The sequence below is a fragment of the Amaranthus tricolor genome, chromosome 3, assembly GCF_026212465.1.
Source record: "Amaranthus tricolor cultivar Red isolate AtriRed21 chromosome 3, ASM2621246v1, whole genome shotgun sequence".
Classification (NCBI taxonomy): domain Eukaryota; kingdom Viridiplantae; phylum Streptophyta; class Magnoliopsida; order Caryophyllales; family Amaranthaceae; genus Amaranthus; species Amaranthus tricolor.
In genome coordinates, this window is record NC_080049.1 from 14,450,488 (window position 1) to 14,469,166 (window position 18,679).

At 34.6% G+C, this 18,679-nt stretch overlaps 1 protein-coding gene across 2 annotated transcripts; it reads left to right on the top strand.

Moving 5' to 3' along the window:
• Positions 1-1,537: 1,537 nt before the first annotated feature.
• Positions 1,538-3,914, top strand: LOC130808929 (pentatricopeptide repeat-containing protein At4g02750-like). 2 transcript variants are annotated; one of them, XM_057674490.1, is made up of 2 exons: positions 1,538-2,037; positions 2,205-3,914. In XM_057674490.1, exon 2 carries the CDS (start codon positions 2,235-2,237, stop codon positions 3,597-3,599), a length of 1,365 nt encoding a protein of 454 aa, XP_057530473.1. In that variant the 5' UTR covers positions 1,538-2,037; positions 2,205-2,234; the 3' UTR covers positions 3,600-3,914. The 2 variants fall into 2 exon arrangements, with proteins under 2 accessions (XP_057530473.1, XP_057530474.1); XM_057674491.1 differs by having other exon boundaries at positions 1,783-1,906.
• The last annotated feature ends 14,765 nt before the right edge of the window (positions 3,915-18,679 follow it).

An 18,679-nucleotide genomic window follows, 5' to 3' on the forward strand; every position in this document is an offset into this window, starting at 1 on the left:
AATAAAAAATTAGGAATTAAATTGAATAAATTAAGAATTAATCAGAAATGATTAAGATTAGAAATTTTGAGCCTGTTACATTATTTTCTTCCCGGCTTGGCCATATGTCCTATGATTGCTGTTGAAAACCTTCTACTTTTTTGTGATAATTTCCAAGATAAAGATAAGAACTTGCAAATGTGAGGTGGTTGTTATTTATAAATTTGTTGCTTGCTAATTGAATTGAATATAACTTAGGTGAATTAATTTAATCTTTACTTTTATTGTGATTGATTTTCAACTATTATTAAAAATATAAATAGCATATCTTATTTTAAAGTTAAAATCATTTTTGAAACAACGCATGCTAGTTTCATAAAAAAAACGAAAATGCTAAGAAGTCATGAAAAAAATCATGTCTAGTGGTGGATCATTGAGTGATTGTGTGATAAAAAATATTGTTTTATCATGCTTTGGATGTTTCAAAGTTTTACTATGATTGTTTACAATAAAATCATTTTAGATCGAAAGATGTACATTGGCCTTACCCAATTTTCTGACTATTTTTTACATGTCTTTTTGTTCATCTTTAGCCTTTTTTCTTGTCCAAGTTTTGGAATTAGTTGATCCAGCTATAATGTCAAGAGACGCAAAAACTCAAAAAATTGAACACTAACCTTGAGCAAAAATAAGTGAATTGATGATGAATGTATGAGGAAGATTTGAATTCAAAATAAAAATTGAAAACTTGGATTGAATAGAACAAGATGGGATTGAAATGTTAGAGCAGGATTTTAATTTAATTCGAAAGGAAGAATGTGAAGAGGGATAAAGGGAAATGAGTAAGGTCAGAAAGCTTGAAACGAGAAAGGTAAAGAAAAACCATAAACAATATTTTTACTCTTCATTGCTAAAATGTGAATATACAAAAATTTTATAGTTTATAGATTATAGATTATAAATTATAGATATAAATTAATAGATAATAGAAATAGACGTTGCAATCATTCTTGTAGGGCACATTTTTTCGAAATTTGTTCGAAATAAGTTTTTGTGCTCAACAGCTGCTCTTGGACGAGACGATCTCATAATGAGACCGTCAATTTAGGTTAGCCCAATTCGCACATGTAACAACCTGAGCATTTTTTCATTTTCTAGGCATTTTTAAATTTTGATCTTGAAAATTGATACCTTTAAGGTCAAAATTGATAAATGCCCAGAAAATTGAAATGTTGTTACACGTGCGTGAAATGGGCCGGCCCACACTTCGTTTTAACTTACGACAGTCTCATCCAAGTTTTTGTGTTTAATTTAACTAATAACATAACATTTTTTCTATCAAATGAAAAATTTGAAGTTTGGGGTCACCATGCGGATTAATAAAAATATTTGTCTACGACTTAAAAAAATCAAAACTCAGAATCACCACGTAGAATATCCTAAAAATTAATATATAGAAAAATAGAATTATAAGTGGGAATTGTGGAACATAACAAAAAAATGAATACAAAATTAATAAGACAAAATGAGAGGTAGAGTGGGAGTATTAACAAATTAAACGTTACAACTCCATACGGTAAATAAATGGACAAGTACACTTTAAAACAATTACACAACTCATAATCTCAGGTATATTACGGACACGGGTGTTTGTTGACGCATTCAATTAAGCAAAAACCTCTCTTTGATAAACCTCAATTCAGATGAGAAAGTGGCTTTTTGGAAAACAATTTTCATCTTTTACAACACCAAATTTTTGTCTTCTCTCCTCTTCAAAACTCACGCATCTTCTTCAGCTTTGTAGCAATTCGAGAGCATTAACTCAAGCCAAACAAACCCACCAAAAAATTATACAACATGGCTTACACCAAGACCCATTTGTTACTACAAAATTGGTTCAAGCATATGTGGAATGTGATCTTTTCAGGTATGCTCTGAAGCTGTTTGATGAATTGACTGAACCAAATGTATTTGCTTGGACTGCACTTCTTACATTTCACTCAAGAAATGGCCTTTTTGTTGATTGTTTGAAGGTTTATAGTACAATGAGATTTACGGGTATTTTGCCTGATCAATATGTTTTTCCTAAGATTTTAAGGGCATGTGCCCAATTATCAGAACATAGAATAGGAACCATGGTTCATAAAGAGGTTATAGTTTATGGAGCTGAATTAAATTTGCAAGTTTGTGCTTCATTGATTGATATGTACTCAAAATGTGGGCAGGTTGAATGTGCTAACCAGGTTTTCAATAACATGGATGTTAAAGACTTGCTGTCTTGTAATGCTATGCTATCTGGGTATGTGGCTAATGGGTGTCCAGAGTTAGCGTTAGAGATATTTGAGTCAATGAAGCTTATTGGTGTTGAACCTGATTTGATCACATTCAATTCTGTAATGGAAGCTTATTGTCAAATGGGGTTTTGTGATGAAGCTCTCAAAGTTTTTCGGTTAATTGCAAATCCGAGTATTGTCTCTTGGACAACTATAATTTCTGGCTATGCAAGGGTTGGGAATCATGAAGCATCTTTGGATATGTTCAGAAATATGATGAGGTTAATGGGGGGTATGCCTGATTTGGATTCTCTCTCGAGTTCAATCGTTTCTTGTCGACATTTAAGGGCCTTAAGAAATGGGCAAGAAATTCATGCTTACGGAATAAAAACTCATTCAAATTTACATTTTTACAAGTCCTGTGGACCTGCTTTATTGACAATGTACTCAAAGTGCAGTAGAGCTCATGACATGAAAAATGTGTTCGATTTGATGGACAAATTCGATGTAGTCACTTGGAATGCCATGATTCTTGGTCTGATTGATTTGGAAATGGGATATTCAGCACTTGAAACCTTTAATATGATGCAACCTCTTGGTGTTCGAAATGATCAAACCACACTATCAACAATCTTGCCCATTTGTAATCTCAAGTCCGGAATGCAAATTCATGCTTACATTCTCAGGAACAACTTATGCTCAGTAATTCCAGTTTTGAATGCTTTGATCAACATGTATTGTAAATGTGGATCTGTTAGTTCTGCATATCTTATTTTCTCCGACATGACAGTCCGAGATGTGGTTTCGTGGAACACGATGATTGGAGGGTTTGCAGTGCATGGAAAAGGAGAGGCTGCTCTAAAGTGTCTAAAAGACATGATATCTTCTGGTGTTTCACCTGATTCTGTCACTTTGACAGCAATTCTTTCTGCTTGTAATCACTCTGGTCTTGTCAACGAGGGACTTGAGGTGTTTCATGGCATGTGTAGAGACTTTGGGTTGGTTCCGAAAATGGAGCATTTTGCGTGTCTAGTGGCTATGGTAGCGCGCGCTGGACAGCTAAATGAGGCACTTGATATTGTAAAGGAAATGCCATTCATCCCTGATAAGCATATATGGGGGACTCTTTTAGCTGCTGCTCAAGCGCGACACAATATGGAGGTTGCTGTGTTGGCTGCGGATAATCTTGTTGGTTTAGAACCTAAAAATGCTGGACACTATGTTACGCTTTCAAATATATACACAGATGATGGAAGATGGGATGATGCAATGAGAGTAAGAAGGTTGATGGAAAGCAGAGGTTTGATGAAACTGAAAGGTAGTAGTTGGATGGAAGGAGGGAACTAAGACTATGTTAGGATAGGAAATTAGGAGAGAAAAGAAATGAATGGAAGGGGAAGGGAAGGAAGGGAAAGAGAGGGAAAATACTCGATTGTTTGTATAGGAAGGAAGGCCGAAGGGAGGATTTTGCAGAAAAAGCTTGCTTAGATTTGTAAACATTATGCAGTTATATTCTTTAAGCCTTCAATGTATTGATACCTTCGTCAATATACAGTTACCTTCTCCATATTATACCATATTGGATTGGGTTAAGGCATTCTTACATTTACTTCTACTCTTGTATAAATAATTATGTGATTTACAAACATAATTACTCATATTACAATAGGAACCAATTGGACCTACTCCAAACCGAAACCTTATGTTTGGATATCGGTTGGGTGTGGGTATGTTTGAGTTAGGTCTAGAGTGAGTCTGAAAATAGGTTCGTATTAGATTAGTGTCTAAAAAAATAACACAAATTCTTCTTTGAGAGATCATCTCAAAGAGACAAGCTATTTTGGATCAACCTAATATTTTAAAAAAATTGATAAACATGATCCGTATTTTTTTTAAAATTAAAGAAACCTCCGGTATTCTTCAACTTCTCCACTTTCATTGGTATTTCTTTAACAGAAATTTCGCTTAACTTCTCTGATCTTGTGAGCATATACATTGAAATTTTTTGTTGTAGCACCTTGCATCAGTCAAATTTTTACTTGTTGAAAGAAATTACAGGTTAGTTTTCTTTTATCAATTTTTTCATTTTTAGGGTTTCACTCAAATTTTTTTTTGTTGTTTTTACGTTTTTCAGAAATGGCAAGATTGAGCCACTACAAAGCACTTTCAAAGGTGTTTCAACAAAAGAATAAGAAGATTCCTTTAGTTGCAAAAAAAAATGAAGAGAAAGGTTTAAGTGACGATGTTGTAATCCATCATTATTCATAAGGCCTTTGAGGTCAAAAGCATGCACTTTTAAAATAGAAACTAAAGAAGAAATGTAAGTATATAGTGTGGATTTCAGCATTCTATCTAGTTTCGAATGCCATTTTAACTAGTTTTGTTGAAATTTTACATTCTTGCAATTAAAGCATGTTATACTTTGCATTCTAATTAGTTCACATTGTCATTTTATATAATCATAGTTGGTGTTTTAACATGTTAAAGTTGGGGTTTTAATGCATTATAATTGGTGTTTTATCATAATATAGTTGGTAATCAAGTACTTTCAGTTGGTGTTTAAGCATGTTTTAATTGGCATTTTAACTAGTTGAAGTTGTCATTTTATATAATCATATATGGTTTTCTTAACATGTTGAAGTTTGGCTTTTAAGCAATATAGTTGGTGTTTTCCCATAACAAAGTTGGTAATTTAGCTTCTTACAGTTGGTGCTTAAGCATGTTCTAATTGGCATTTGAACTAGTTGAAGACTTGAAGTTGGGAGTTTATCTAACATAGTTGGTTTTTTAACATGTTAAAGTTAGGTTTTTTAATGCAATATAGTTGGTGATTTACAATTGGCGTTTTAACTTAACATAGTTGGTGATTTAACTTAACATAGTTGGTGTTTAAACTTAACACAGTTGGTAATTTAGGTACTTCAGTTGGCATTTTAACTTAACATAATTGATGTTTTACCATGCTAATGTTTGGCCTTTAACTAACTATAGTTGGTGTTTTAACCTTATTTGGTTGTTGTTTTAACTAGTTATAGTTGTCTTTCAGTATTTTAATATAGGTTTTTGTATTGTTTATGATATGAATTGTTCAAAATTTTATTTTATTTGTTGCAATGTTGAAAAATTTATTTACACAAACTGCAAACCCAATTCGTTTTTGCATAATAGAAAATAGGTGGTTAAGCTGACTACAAAAAAAGTTGTAGATATTATAACCATTGGTTTTGGTGGCTTGCAAAAAATGAACATTAGTAAGTTCCCAACTGATATTAACTTATACATGGTTGCTCATTTTGACACTCTGAATATGTTTTATTTTATTCAAAACAACCCATCATACATCATTACTATAGATGATGTTGATAATATGATTGGGCTGCCTCTAAACCTAAACACACAAAAATGGACAAGATCAAAGAAGAATGAAAATGAAGTTGATGAATGGTTAAGTAAGATAGGTTTTGTCAAGCTCCAAAATTGTAAAAATCTAAGGATGTCTTGGGTCTTTTTGCTAAATATTCCAATTGAGTGGATGCTTTCAAAACAATGTACATTTCATGTCATATTTCATTCGTTATTTCTCCTCTACTCGATTTTAGGTTGAAAAGGTTAATTTACCATGCTATTGTTGGTGCTACATTCAGAATTTTGATTGGTGTTATTTATTCTTGATAGTCTTTTCGAAGTTGTCAATTGTGTTAATGGTGAATATTCTATAAAGTTTGTAAATGGTTGTGTAATGTTTTTATTTCTTAGTTTTTGCTATTGGTTTCCTTACCAAGACAATGTTATATCTAAGATCCTTGTCACTGATAAAAAATTTGTTATAGGAGCACCTAAAATAAGGTTTGATATGGAAAGAACTCGAATTTTTTTAAAGAGATACTAGTTATTAAAGGGTTGTCAATCACACATCAATACAGTGATTTGTGTAAATCTTATGCTGAAGTAGCTGGGGCTACTAAAGAAGAAGTAGAATGGGAAGAACAAAATAACTCTCTAATTTCTTAACAAAACCCCGTCAAGGGGTTTTCTGAACAAAGATTTGTCACCAATATGGTAATAGACAAATGACAGATGGACAAGGAGTTGGCGTTCAAGGCAAAGGATGTAAGTTTAATCTCTGATGCATATTACTTATTTACATTTATTTTAATATTAATGTTATCAAATTATTTGGTAGTATAAAGAATGTGCATAATGCATATTTAGTATGTTCACTAGTGGAAAAAACCTCATTTGCTGCGGTTTTTCGGCCATTATTTGCTGCGTTTTTGGTCCTAATCAATAGTGATAGAAGCAAATGGCCTATTTTAAATGCTGCGGTTTAAAACCGCAGCAAAAAAAGGCTTTATTTGCTGCGGTAGCCCCCAAAACCGCAGCAAATAATAGCACTTATTTGCTGCGGTTTTGGGGGCTGACAGCAGCAAATAACTATTATTTTTTTTTCTTTTTTCGTTTTATACTAATAATAATCCAATAATAAAGTACAATGTAATAACAATGATTAATCCAATAATAATCCAATTATAATCACAAATAATCACCAATAATCTCTTTGTAATAAAAAAACTCTCGATAGTATATATAATATAATATTATGTACGTGTATATATATATATATATATATATATATATATATATATATATATATATATATATATATATATGTATATATATATTTATATACATACATATATATATATATATATATATATATATATATATATATATATATATATATATATATATATATATATATATATATACATATATATATATATATATATATATATATATATATATATATATATATATATATATATATATTCATATATATATATATATATATATATATATATATATATATATATATATATATATTCATATATATATATATATATGTATATATATATATATATATATATATATATATATATATATATATATATATATATATATATATATATATATATATATATATATATATATATATATATATATATATATATATATATATATATATATATACATTAATGTCCTGAAAAATCTATACTAATTACAATTTATCAAGGACAAAAATTAACAAGATACGCGGCAATCTTATCTTTTAATTCGCGCATCTCTCCACTTCTCAGAGGGCGTATTTCCCACGGAATGTCGTATAAAACCTATAATATAATATAAAATTAAAAGGTTAATAAACATTAGCTTTTACCAATAATAATAATTTAAGAACGTAACAAATACTTACGGCATCTATGTTTTCGACTCCAACCTCCTTCACGGATTTTAAGATATCGTCCATGTATTTGAGAGAGTAGTAGCCGCAATCAACGGAATTAGAAGGTTGTCGAAAGCACCAAGAGAAAATAAATGTTAGTGCCAAAGATGCATAAAAACGCATAAAATTGCTTATGATTTTCCCTTCTAGCGCACGACTATGATTTTCAATTCTAACCACTTCATAGCAATAATATAGACCAAATAGTGTTGTGTGGCAAGTTTCGCGCAAAACAAACCAAGTTTGAGCTACTTTATGCGCAAAAGTGCCAAAAACGCTTAAAAACGCATAAAATCGCAACTTATTTCTACCATATGACAATGATTTTCAATTCTAACTACTTCAACACAATAATATATACCAAATAATGTTGTATGCCAAGTTTCGTGCAAATCAAACCCAGTTTGAGCTACTTTATGTGCCAAAGTGCCAAAAATGCTTAAAAACGCATAAAATCGCAACTTAACACGTAATTTCTAGCATACGACAATGATTTTAAATTCTAACCACTTTAACACAATAATATATACCAAATAGTGTTGTGTGCCAAGTTTCGTGCAAAACAAACCAAGTTTGAGCTACTTTATGCGCAAAAGTGCCAAAAACGCATAAAATCGCAACTTAACACCTAATTTCTACCATATGACAATGATTTTAAATTCTAACCACTTCAACACAAAATTATATACCAATTAGTGTTGTGTGCCAAGTTTCGTGCAAAACAAACCAAGTTTGAGCAACTTTATCCGCAAAAGTGCCAAAAACGCATAAAATCGCAACTTAACACCTAATTTCTACCATATGACAATGATTTTAAATTTTAACCACTTCAACGCAATAATATATACCAAATAATGTTGTGTGCCAAGTTTCGTGCAAAGTTGATAAAAATGTGGTTATATCAAATGAAGATACCAAAGGAGCCCACACAAGGCTGCATCCAGAACCTAGGCTAGCGACCAGACCACCTTGCACGACACGTGGAGATCAAACCTATGCATCCAATACCTAGGCTAAAGTGGAAATGCAATCTTGGTACTTGTATCTAGCTCTCAAGGTTCTAAAACCATTCTAAAAATCCCCGTGGACTCCTAGAAGCTGAGCTGAAGGAGGGTTGCTCGACAGTTTCCTAGATCAGAATTGTCTTAAATGTTTTTTTTTTTTTTTTTTTTTTTTTTTTTTGTGGTTGTTTCGTGTTCTTTTCATGAGCATTTGTAGTTTTTGTCTGTGTCATTAATCAAAGCTTCCGCAAAAAATTAATCCTTGCATAACGAAGGCCTTAATCAGCCCCGGTTTCGCAACTAAATCAAACCAAGTTTACTTTATGCGCAAAAGTGCCAAAAACGGTTAAAAACCCTTAAAATCGCAACTTAACACGTAATTTCTTGCATATGACAATGATTTTCAATTCTAAGCATTTCAACACAATAATATTTACCAAATAGTGTTGTGTGCCAAGTTTCGTGCAAAACAAACCAAGTTTGAGCTACTTTATGCACAAAATTGCCAAAAACGCTTAAAAACGCATAAAATCGCAACTTAATACATAATTTCTAGCATATGACTATGATTTTCAATACTAACCACTTCAACACAAAAATATATACCAATTAGTGTTGTGTGCCAAGTTTCGTGCAAAACAAACCAAGTTTGAGCTACTTTATGCGCAAAAGTGCCAAAAACGCTTAAAAACGCATAAAATCGCAACTTAACACCTATTTTCTATCATATGACAATGATTTTAAATTCTAACCACTTCAACTTAATAATATATACCAAATAATGTTGTGTGCCAAGTTTCGTGCAAATCTGATACAAATGTGGTTGTATCAAATGAAGATACCAAAGGAGCCCACACAAGGCTGCATCCAGAACCTAGGCTAGCGACCAGACCACTTTGCACGACACGTGGAGACCAAACCTATGCATCCAGGACCTAGGCTAAAGTGGAAATGGAATCTTGGTACTTGGATCTAGCTCTCGAGGTCCTAAAACCATTCTAAAAATCCCCGTGGTCTCCTAGAAGTTGAACTAAAGGAGGGCTGCTCGACAGTTTCCTAGATGAGAATTGTCTTAAGTGTTTTTTTTTTGTTTGTTTCGTGTTTTTTTCATGAGCATTTGTAGTTTTTGTCTGTGTCATTAATCAAAGCTTCCGCACAACATTAATCCTTGCATAACTAAGGCCTTAATCAGCCCCGGTTTCGCAACAAAATCAAACCAAGTTTACTTTATGTGCAAAAGTGCCAAAAACGGTTAAAAACCCTTAAAATCGCAACTTAACACGTAATTTCTAGCATATGACAATGAGTGTCAATTCTAACCACTTCAACACAATAACATTTACCAAATAGTGTTGTGTGCCATGTTTCGTGCAAAACAAACCAAGTTTGAGCTACTTTATGCACAAAATTGCCAAAAACGCTTAAAAACGCATAAAATTGCAACTTAATACGTAATTTCTAGCATATGACTATGATTTTGAATACTAACCACTTCAACACAAAAATATATACCAATTAGTGCTGTGTGCCAAGTTTCGTGCAAAACAAACCAAGTTTGAGCTACTTTGTGCGCAAAAGTGCCAAAAACGCTTAAAACGCATAAAATCGCAACTAAACACCTAATTTCTACCATATGACAATGATTTTCAATTCTAACCACTTCAACGCAATAATATATACCAAATAATGTTGTGTGCCAAGTTTCGTGCAAATTTGATACAAATGTTGTTGTATCAAATGAAGATACCAAAGGAGCCCACACAAGGCTGCATCCAGAACCTAGGCTAGCGACCAGACCACCTTGTACGACACGTGGAGACCAAACCTATGCATCCAGGACCTCGGCTAAAGTGGACATGAAATCTTGATACTTGGATCTAGCTCTCAAGGTCCTAAAAGCATTCTAAAAATCCCTGTGGACCCCTAGAAGTTGAGCTGAAGGAGGGCTGCTCGACAGTTTGCTAGATCAGAATTGTCTTAAGTGTTTTTTTTTGTGGTTGTTTCGTGTTCTTTTCTTGAGCATTTGTAGTTTTTGTCTGTGTCATTAATCAAAGCTTCCGCACAATATTAATCCTTGCATAAACAAGGCCTTAATCAGCCCTGGTTTCGCATCAAAATCAAACCAAGTTTACTTTATGCGCAAAAGTGCCAAAAACGGTTGAAAACCCTTAAAATCGCAACTTAACACGTAGTTTCTAACATATGACAATGAGTTTCAATTCTAACCACTTCAACACAATAATATTTACCAAATAGTGTTGTGTGCCAAGTTTCGTGCAAAACAAACCAAGTTTGAGCTACTTTATGCACAAAATTGCCAAAAACGCTTAAAAACGCATAAAATTGCAACTTAATACGTAATTTCTAGCATATGACTATGATTTTCAATACTAACCACTTCAACACAAAAATATATACCAATTAGTGTTGTGTGCCAAGTTTCGTGCAAAACAAACCAAGTTTGAGCTACTTTATGCGCAAAAGGGCCAAAAACGCTTAAAAACGCATAAAATCGCAACTTAACACGTAATTTCTAGCATATGACTTTGATTTTCAAATCTAACCACTTCAACACAATAATATATACCAAATAGTGTTGTGTGCCATGTTTCGTGCAAAACAAACCAAGTTTGAGCTAGTTTATGCGCAAAAGTGCTAAAAAAGCTTAAAAACACATAAAATCGAATTTGTGTACCTCTATTGCTGTTCATTTTGGAAATGTGGCTCTAGATGTAGATCCCATTTGTCCACGCACTATTTTCATTGTTCTGAAACGCATGGGAAAAGTAATACTATTTAGATATATGTATAACATTTAATTAAATCAAATTGGTAAAATAATTAATATTACGTACGCATTCAACAACACTTTGAATTTTGTGTTGCGAGGTGGGCTTTGAGGTTTTTGTAATGAGTCGAAGACGTGCACAGTGTTCGTTAAAGGACATATGACCAAATGTATCCAATGGAAATTTCAAACGCAAATTTAAAATCAACAAATTAGAGATTAGTTGACTTTAGAAATCAAAAGATAAGTTCAATTTCAAAAATAAAACTTACTCTTCCATATATGGAGCCAGAATGAACGTGTGTTTAGATGCAAGGGAATTAGTCAAAGCATTTTCAATGTATGCTCTGACGTCATCTGGATCATTTACACATTTAGTACCCGAAATCGACTCAGGACAAAACCATCCAATTTTTATTGGAGGTTCGCAAGAATTTGGCTCCTCGTAAGCCGCACTAAACTCACGAATAAGAAAATTTTGTTAGTAATTCGGTTATTAAAACAATTAAACAACAATGCCTAATTTGTAAGATAATGAGCATCACCTCATGTAGACATGGATAAGAGCTACGTTCAGCATCTCTCCTCTCAAAAATTGCCCAATGTCACTAGGACCAATAATTACAAACGGGCTTTCTAAAAAGCAGAATTGGTCCTTCTACAGGTTTAGAATGATTGGGTCCTCCTCACGCAGGCGAGATGCACAAGTATGCAGCCATTTGGAATCTTGAGAGAGATCGTTTAGCTCCGCATCAGTCAAAATTGGAGTGCTTGGCATCAATTTTGACCCAATCGACACCTTTGCTGAGGAGCCGATCTCTCTCCAAGATCTCTTTGGACTCTTTTGCTATTTCAATTTATTATACAATTAAGCATGCATTTAAAAAAAATAAAAATAAATAAGGTACAAATGATTCTTACCATGTTAGTGAATCAGACCCAAGCATATGGCCATGTGACGAAACTACCTAGGGCGTCTGATAGTTTCTCAAGGCTCCATGCTGGCATTGGAACCGGGAGTGAGAAATCTTCAAACCCCTTTACAATAGTTTCCACGATCACACTGATGTGGCCACTTGCAACAGACATTGAATGCACTGTTTGGCCCTCTTTGGTTAGCTGGGCCACATCATATGCAACCTCAGTTAAGTCGCCATCACTAGCAACACCTAACTGAGGCAGCAAAAGAGAATAAGGAGTCACCTCCTGAAAATTGCGTCGTTTAGTATAATAAGCATCATAATAAAATATTAAAACGCGTTGCAATTAAAATTAATAAGTGCTTATATATATATAGCAATTAGTATAAGTAAATCAAAGCCAAAGAATACAAAACAAATCAAGAATATACTTAATAATTTCAAAACTCACCACAGCATCAGCAACCTTCTTCGTTCCCGGATCATTAATGGTAAATTTACCACTTGTGTAATACCCCAAATTTAGCTTGAAAAGGGATTGATAGACTACTCATATCAACAAGGTGCATCTTCTTTTCTAGGGAGCCCATTTGCTAAGAACTCCACAGTTAAGCGTGCTTGGTGGGGAGAAATCTTAGGATGGGTGACCTCCTGGGAAGTTTTCCCGGGTGCGTGCGAGTGAGGCCAAAGTGCGCTGGAAAGACTTGTGTTGGTTTGTGGGGCCAGTCTACAGTCTCCATGAGTAGTCACCAGCGGTCCGAGGGGCCGGGGTGTTACAAATGGTATCAGAGCAACCCTGCGACCGTGGCTGATAGTGTTCAGTGCATCTAGCAGGGGAAAAGATCCTGAAGTTACGGTCCAACGAGGACGTTGTATTCTTAAGTGGGGGTGAGTGTAATACCCCAGATTTAGCTTGAAAAGGGATTGATAGACTACTCATATCAACAAGGTGCATCTTTTTTTCTAGGGAGCCCATTTGCTAAGAACTCCACAGTTAAGCGTGCTTGGTGGGGAGAAATCTTAGGATGGGTGACCTCTTGGGAAGTTTTCCCGGGTGCGTGCGAGTGAGGCCAAAGTGCGCTGGAAAGACTTGTGTTGGTTTGTGGGGCCAGTCTACAGTCTCCATGAGTAGTCACCAGCGGTCCGAGGGGCCGGGGTGTTACAAAAACCCACGACAATTCAAGGTATTTTTTTCATTTTGATTTGTAAATTAGGTTTAAATTTGTCATACTTTATGAATGTGTATGTTGTTATTGTTTTTAAGTTTTAAATTTATCATATATATCATGTTTTGTTATTTTTTTAAGTAATTTCTTCATTTTATTTATGAATGTGTATGTAATTGTGGTTTTTAAGTTTTAAATTTATCATAATTTTTTTTATAGTTTGTAAGTTAGGTTTAATTAGGTTTGTTTATGGTTAAATGAATGAGTTGTTGATATGAATGTTAATTAGTTGTCCAAGTTTATGAATGATTTGATTTTTATTGTTTTTATATATAGTTAATATTAGACCTGATCATGGGCGGCTTGGCCCGCCGGTCCGACCCGACCCGGCCCGAAAAAGTGAGGGTTTGGGTACCAAAATATGGCCCGATGGGCGGGTTTGGGCAGAAAATAAGTGGCCTGAATTTTTTTGGGATGGGTTTGGGATTGACGTTTGGCCCGCGGGCTGGCCTGCTACGGCCCGAAAAAGAGCTTGTTCATGATTTGCATTTTGAATTTGTTTTACATTATGTATAATATGTAACAATTGTATTTGTTTATTTCAATTATTTGTAATTTGTGGTATGGCCGGCAATTGATTGGAATTTGGAAGAAATTTTTACTTTTTTAAGTATTCGAATTAAATATGACTCTATTTGACTCGATAAAAACACGGATGCTTCTTCCATTTCAAAATACTTGCAATATTTTATTTGTTATGAAGTTTGATGTATTAATTTAATTATTAATATTCTTAATTATATGTAATGAATATTACAAAAGTTATATATTAATAATCTTTGCAATGAAATGAATCAAACAAGATATCACTTAAATATATTTCAACTTATAAATAAAAAAAATTAAAATAAAATTAAGAGTAAAGAATTAATAATGACATTTTTCTAAGTTTCAATTAATTTGAAACGGAAAAAATAATATTTTAATTTTAGTTTTATTGTGTGATGCAATTAAATAATATATAACATAGGCCCGCAAGCCCGCAAAAAAGCCCGCATATTACGGGTTTGGGCAGGAACTTTTAGGCCCGCACTTCAGCCCGGCCCGGCCTGAACCCAGCCCGACCCGGTGTTTGATCACCTCTAGTTAATATATATGAATATTAATTATGGTTACTACAATAAACATCATTTGGACAGTTTAAAAAACATTGTGTTATTAGTTGGGTTAATTAGGGTTAAATGAATGATTATTACTTAATTTTGTGGTTAGTTAGAGTTCGTTAAGTATATATGTTTAAAAATTGTGTATTAATTTTGTTTTGAATTAATTAATCACACTAATTAGAATAACAAAAGATCGTTCTTGGATGTATGGAAGCATTGAATTGTTGGAATTTATTGATGGCGTATTAGAATTTTGTAGTGTTGCGGTTGATCATCAAGTTAGGACGGGGGGAGTATATTTTTATTGCCCATGTGTCAGTTGTGGCAATGTATCAAAGATAGATAGTGTTGATATCCTTAGGGAGCACATACTTCGACGTGGGTTTAGGCCTCAATATCATGTTTGGGTTTGGCATGGTGAGGAGGGAGTTTACAAAGAGAAAAGTGTTGTTGAGGACGTCAATAATGTGGCCGATGTCAATGAGGATGTAGTAAATCATGTTGATGGGTATGAGACAGATGAAGAGAATGTCGATAAGGATGTGGATCGTGTTGATGAGATGATAGAGGGAGTCGAGGATGAGTTAGGAAAACGTCCTCGTGTTTTTGACTTGTTGACAGAGGCTTCTCAAAAGCCTTTGTACCCTGGATGTACAAAGTTCACCAAACTAACAGCAGTGTTGACAATTTTCAACATTAAGTCAAAGTTCAATTGGAGTGACGCTAGTTTCACAATGTTATCAGAAGCGTTAGGTGAGATGCTTCCTGAGGGAAATGAACTTCCAAAGTCGACATATTATGCCAAAAAGCTCATGTGTCCTTTCGGCTTAGAGTACCAGAAGATTCATGCATGTCCGAATGATTGTGTGTTGTATCGGAATGAAAATGAGAACTTAGAAGAGTGTCCTAAGTGTGGGTTATCGCGCTACAAGCGTAAAGGGGCTCGAGATGCTAAAGGACCCCCAGCTAAGGTGTTGTGGTATCTTCCAATAATACCTAGATTCAAGCGCTTGTTTTCTATAAAGAAAGATGCGTTAAATTTGAGGTGGCATGCAGATAGGGTGAAGAAATGACATAGATGTATATCTTGCACCTCTATTTGAGGATTTGAGAAAGATGTGGGATGAAGGTGTTTCAGTGTTTGATGCATATGCTAATGAGGAGTTCACCTTGCGTGCAATGCTTTTATGCACCGTTAATGATTTTCCGGCATATGACAACTTATCAGGGTATAAGAACAAAGGGAAGAAAGCATGCCCAATATGTATCGATGACATGGAATCCACGTGGATTCCTAAGTGCAAACACGTATTCATGCACCATCGAAAGTTCCTCCCACGAGACCACCAATATCGTAAGAAGAAGAAGTTGTTCAACGGGGAGGTTGAGGACCATGTAGCTCGTCGACCATTGACCGGTTATGAGGTTATGAACGGGTTAAGGGAGTTGAGACTGTATTTGGTAAAACGGGGCAAGTGAAAGGGGGTGAAGACCGATTATGGAAAAAAGAATCAATCTTTTGGAAGCTTTCATATTGGAGAGATCTACAGATTAGGCATTGTCTTGACGTTATGCATGTAGAGAAAAATGTATGCAATGCCATACTCGGAACTCTCATGAAAAATCCGGGTAAAACAAAGGATGTTAGGGCCGTGCGAGATTGGTTTGAATGTAAGGGTCTTCGTCCGGAGTTGTGGGCATATGTTAAGGTGAGTAAGAAAAGAAATAGAGCTGATGAAGTTGGTGGCAGTAAGAAGAAGATGAGTAATGACAAAGTTTATTTGCCTCCAGCTTGCTACACATTGTCCAAAGCAAATAATTGGACATTTTTTGGGTGTTTGTATGGCATTAAGGTTCCGTCTGGGTACTCATCCAACATGAAGAGATTTGTGAGCCTAAATGGTGAGCTGAAGTAGGGAAGCATGAAATCTCACGAATGCCATGTAATGATGCAAGTGTTCTTACCAATTGCAATCCGTGGAATACTGCCAAAACATGTGAGATATGCTATTACCGAGCTATGTTCGTTCTTCAACACAATTTGTAGTAAAGTTCTAGATCCCTTTAAACTTGATGCACTTTAACTCGACGTGATTGTAACTTTATGCAAGTTTGAGGTTTATTTTCCACCTTCTTTCTTTGACATAATGGTTCATCGTATTGTCCATCTCGTTCGTGAGATCAAGATTTTGGGTCCAGTTTTTTTAAGGTGGTGTTATCCTTTTGAAAGACACATGGGTGTTTTACAAAACAAGGTGAGGAATCCAGCACAACCCCAGGGGAGTATGATTCAAGGCACTGTGAACGATGAGATTAGTAACTTTATAGCCGAGTATTTGGCCATGGCAAAGCCTATTGGACTTCCCACCTCTAGACATGAAGGAAGGCTTGAGGGAAAAGGAACAATTGGCTCCAAATCGGTAACACCTCCTCGAGACAGCCTTCTACAAGCACATTTGTATGTGTTGCATCATATTCCGGAAGTTCATCCTTTTTTGAGTGAGCATTTTGATATATTGCAAAACATCCTTCTAAAGGGGATAGGGCATTGATGCAGTTGCATAACAAGAAGTTTATTAATTGGTTTCATAATCGAGTTATATACGAAAAACTCAATGGTGTATCCGAAATTGTAAAGTAGATAGATTTTGGTCCGCGTGATGATGTCAACAAATATGAGGGTTAAGATGTCAATGGCTTCATATTTTGGACTGAGGGTCAAGAAAAGAAGTCATCTTATCTACAGAATAGTGGGGTTTCTATTTTGGCGTCATCTACATTTTACGCGAGTGCGAAGGATCAAGCGCCGGTTGATGCTAAATTGGTATATTACGGGCGGGTACATGAAATATGGGAGCTTGACTATTCTACTTTGAATATTGATCTTTTCAAATGTAAGTGGGTAGATAATAATCGACACTGCATAAAAAAGGACGACCCTTGTGGATTCACTCTTATAGACTTAGCTCGTTTGCGTGATAGTGAGGAACCATTCATACTAGCCACTCAAGCCAAGCAAGTATTCTATATTGTAGACCCGTCTAATAAAACATGGTCTATTGTTGTATCGGGAAAAAGAAGCATCCTTGGTATAGGTGATGTTGAGGATGAGGAAGAATATGAAGCTTTTGAAGACTCCCCTCCCTTTATCAATCCAAAATCATTGGATCAAGTGATTCACAAGGTATGAATTTAAAGCTTTTTAAAGTTTTTTTGGCTCTTGGTTTGTTTTGCATGAAACTTTGCACAGAACTATTTGTTATATATTATTGTGTTGAACGTATTAGAATTGTAAATCATAGTCATATTCTTAATATTACTTAGCTTATGTCCTAATATATTTCTATTCATACTCTTTCAGGTACCGATATACAATGCATCTATTCAGAGACGAAATTGTCCCCGAGATTGAGACCTCGAATAATGAGCATCGTAGTTACGACAGTGAAGAGGACCAAATTATGAGGTACGAGCGTATGGCTGAAGAAGCTCAACCAATAGACAATGATTTTGAGACTGAAGACGCCCCACCAATGGATTCTCCCACTACCGGTAAGAAAAGAAAAGGGCGAGGTCTTACGAAAAACCTCAAAGTCACAGAACCCATGCATTTGGAATACAATGCATTGGGTCAACCCTACGCAAAATGGCGTAGGCAATATGGAAAACAAGTGGGCCAATGTATCCGCAAGATTTCCAAATTGCACGCATGGAACGAGGTTCCAGAGGGTCTGAAGAACTCTCTATGGAATGATACTGTGGTAAGCAACTTTACTATTTTTACTCATTTATTTTCATTTTAAAATTAATTTAATTGACAGTAATAAATATAACTTATTTTTGTAGAATCTTTTCCACATCAAGAGCGATGAGGACAAGAAGAATGTGTTTCTTTCAGTTGTTGCTGAAAGATTCAGAGATTTCAAATCCAAATTAATTACGAAGAGCCGTGCCCGTACGACCAAAAAGGTCAAAACGGGAAACGAAGGTGGAGAGCAAGCACCTTCGAAGATGCCCTACGAAATATGGGGTCACATATCGAAGAGGGATTGGGAGGCCTTTATTGCCAAAAGAACAACTCCCATAGAAGTTGTAAGTATTT

Coding starts and splice junctions, on each gene's coding strand:
- LOC130808929 (XM_057674490.1), top strand. CDS start 2,235: ATGGATGTTAAAGACTTGCTGTCTTGTAATGCTATGCTATCTGGGTAT.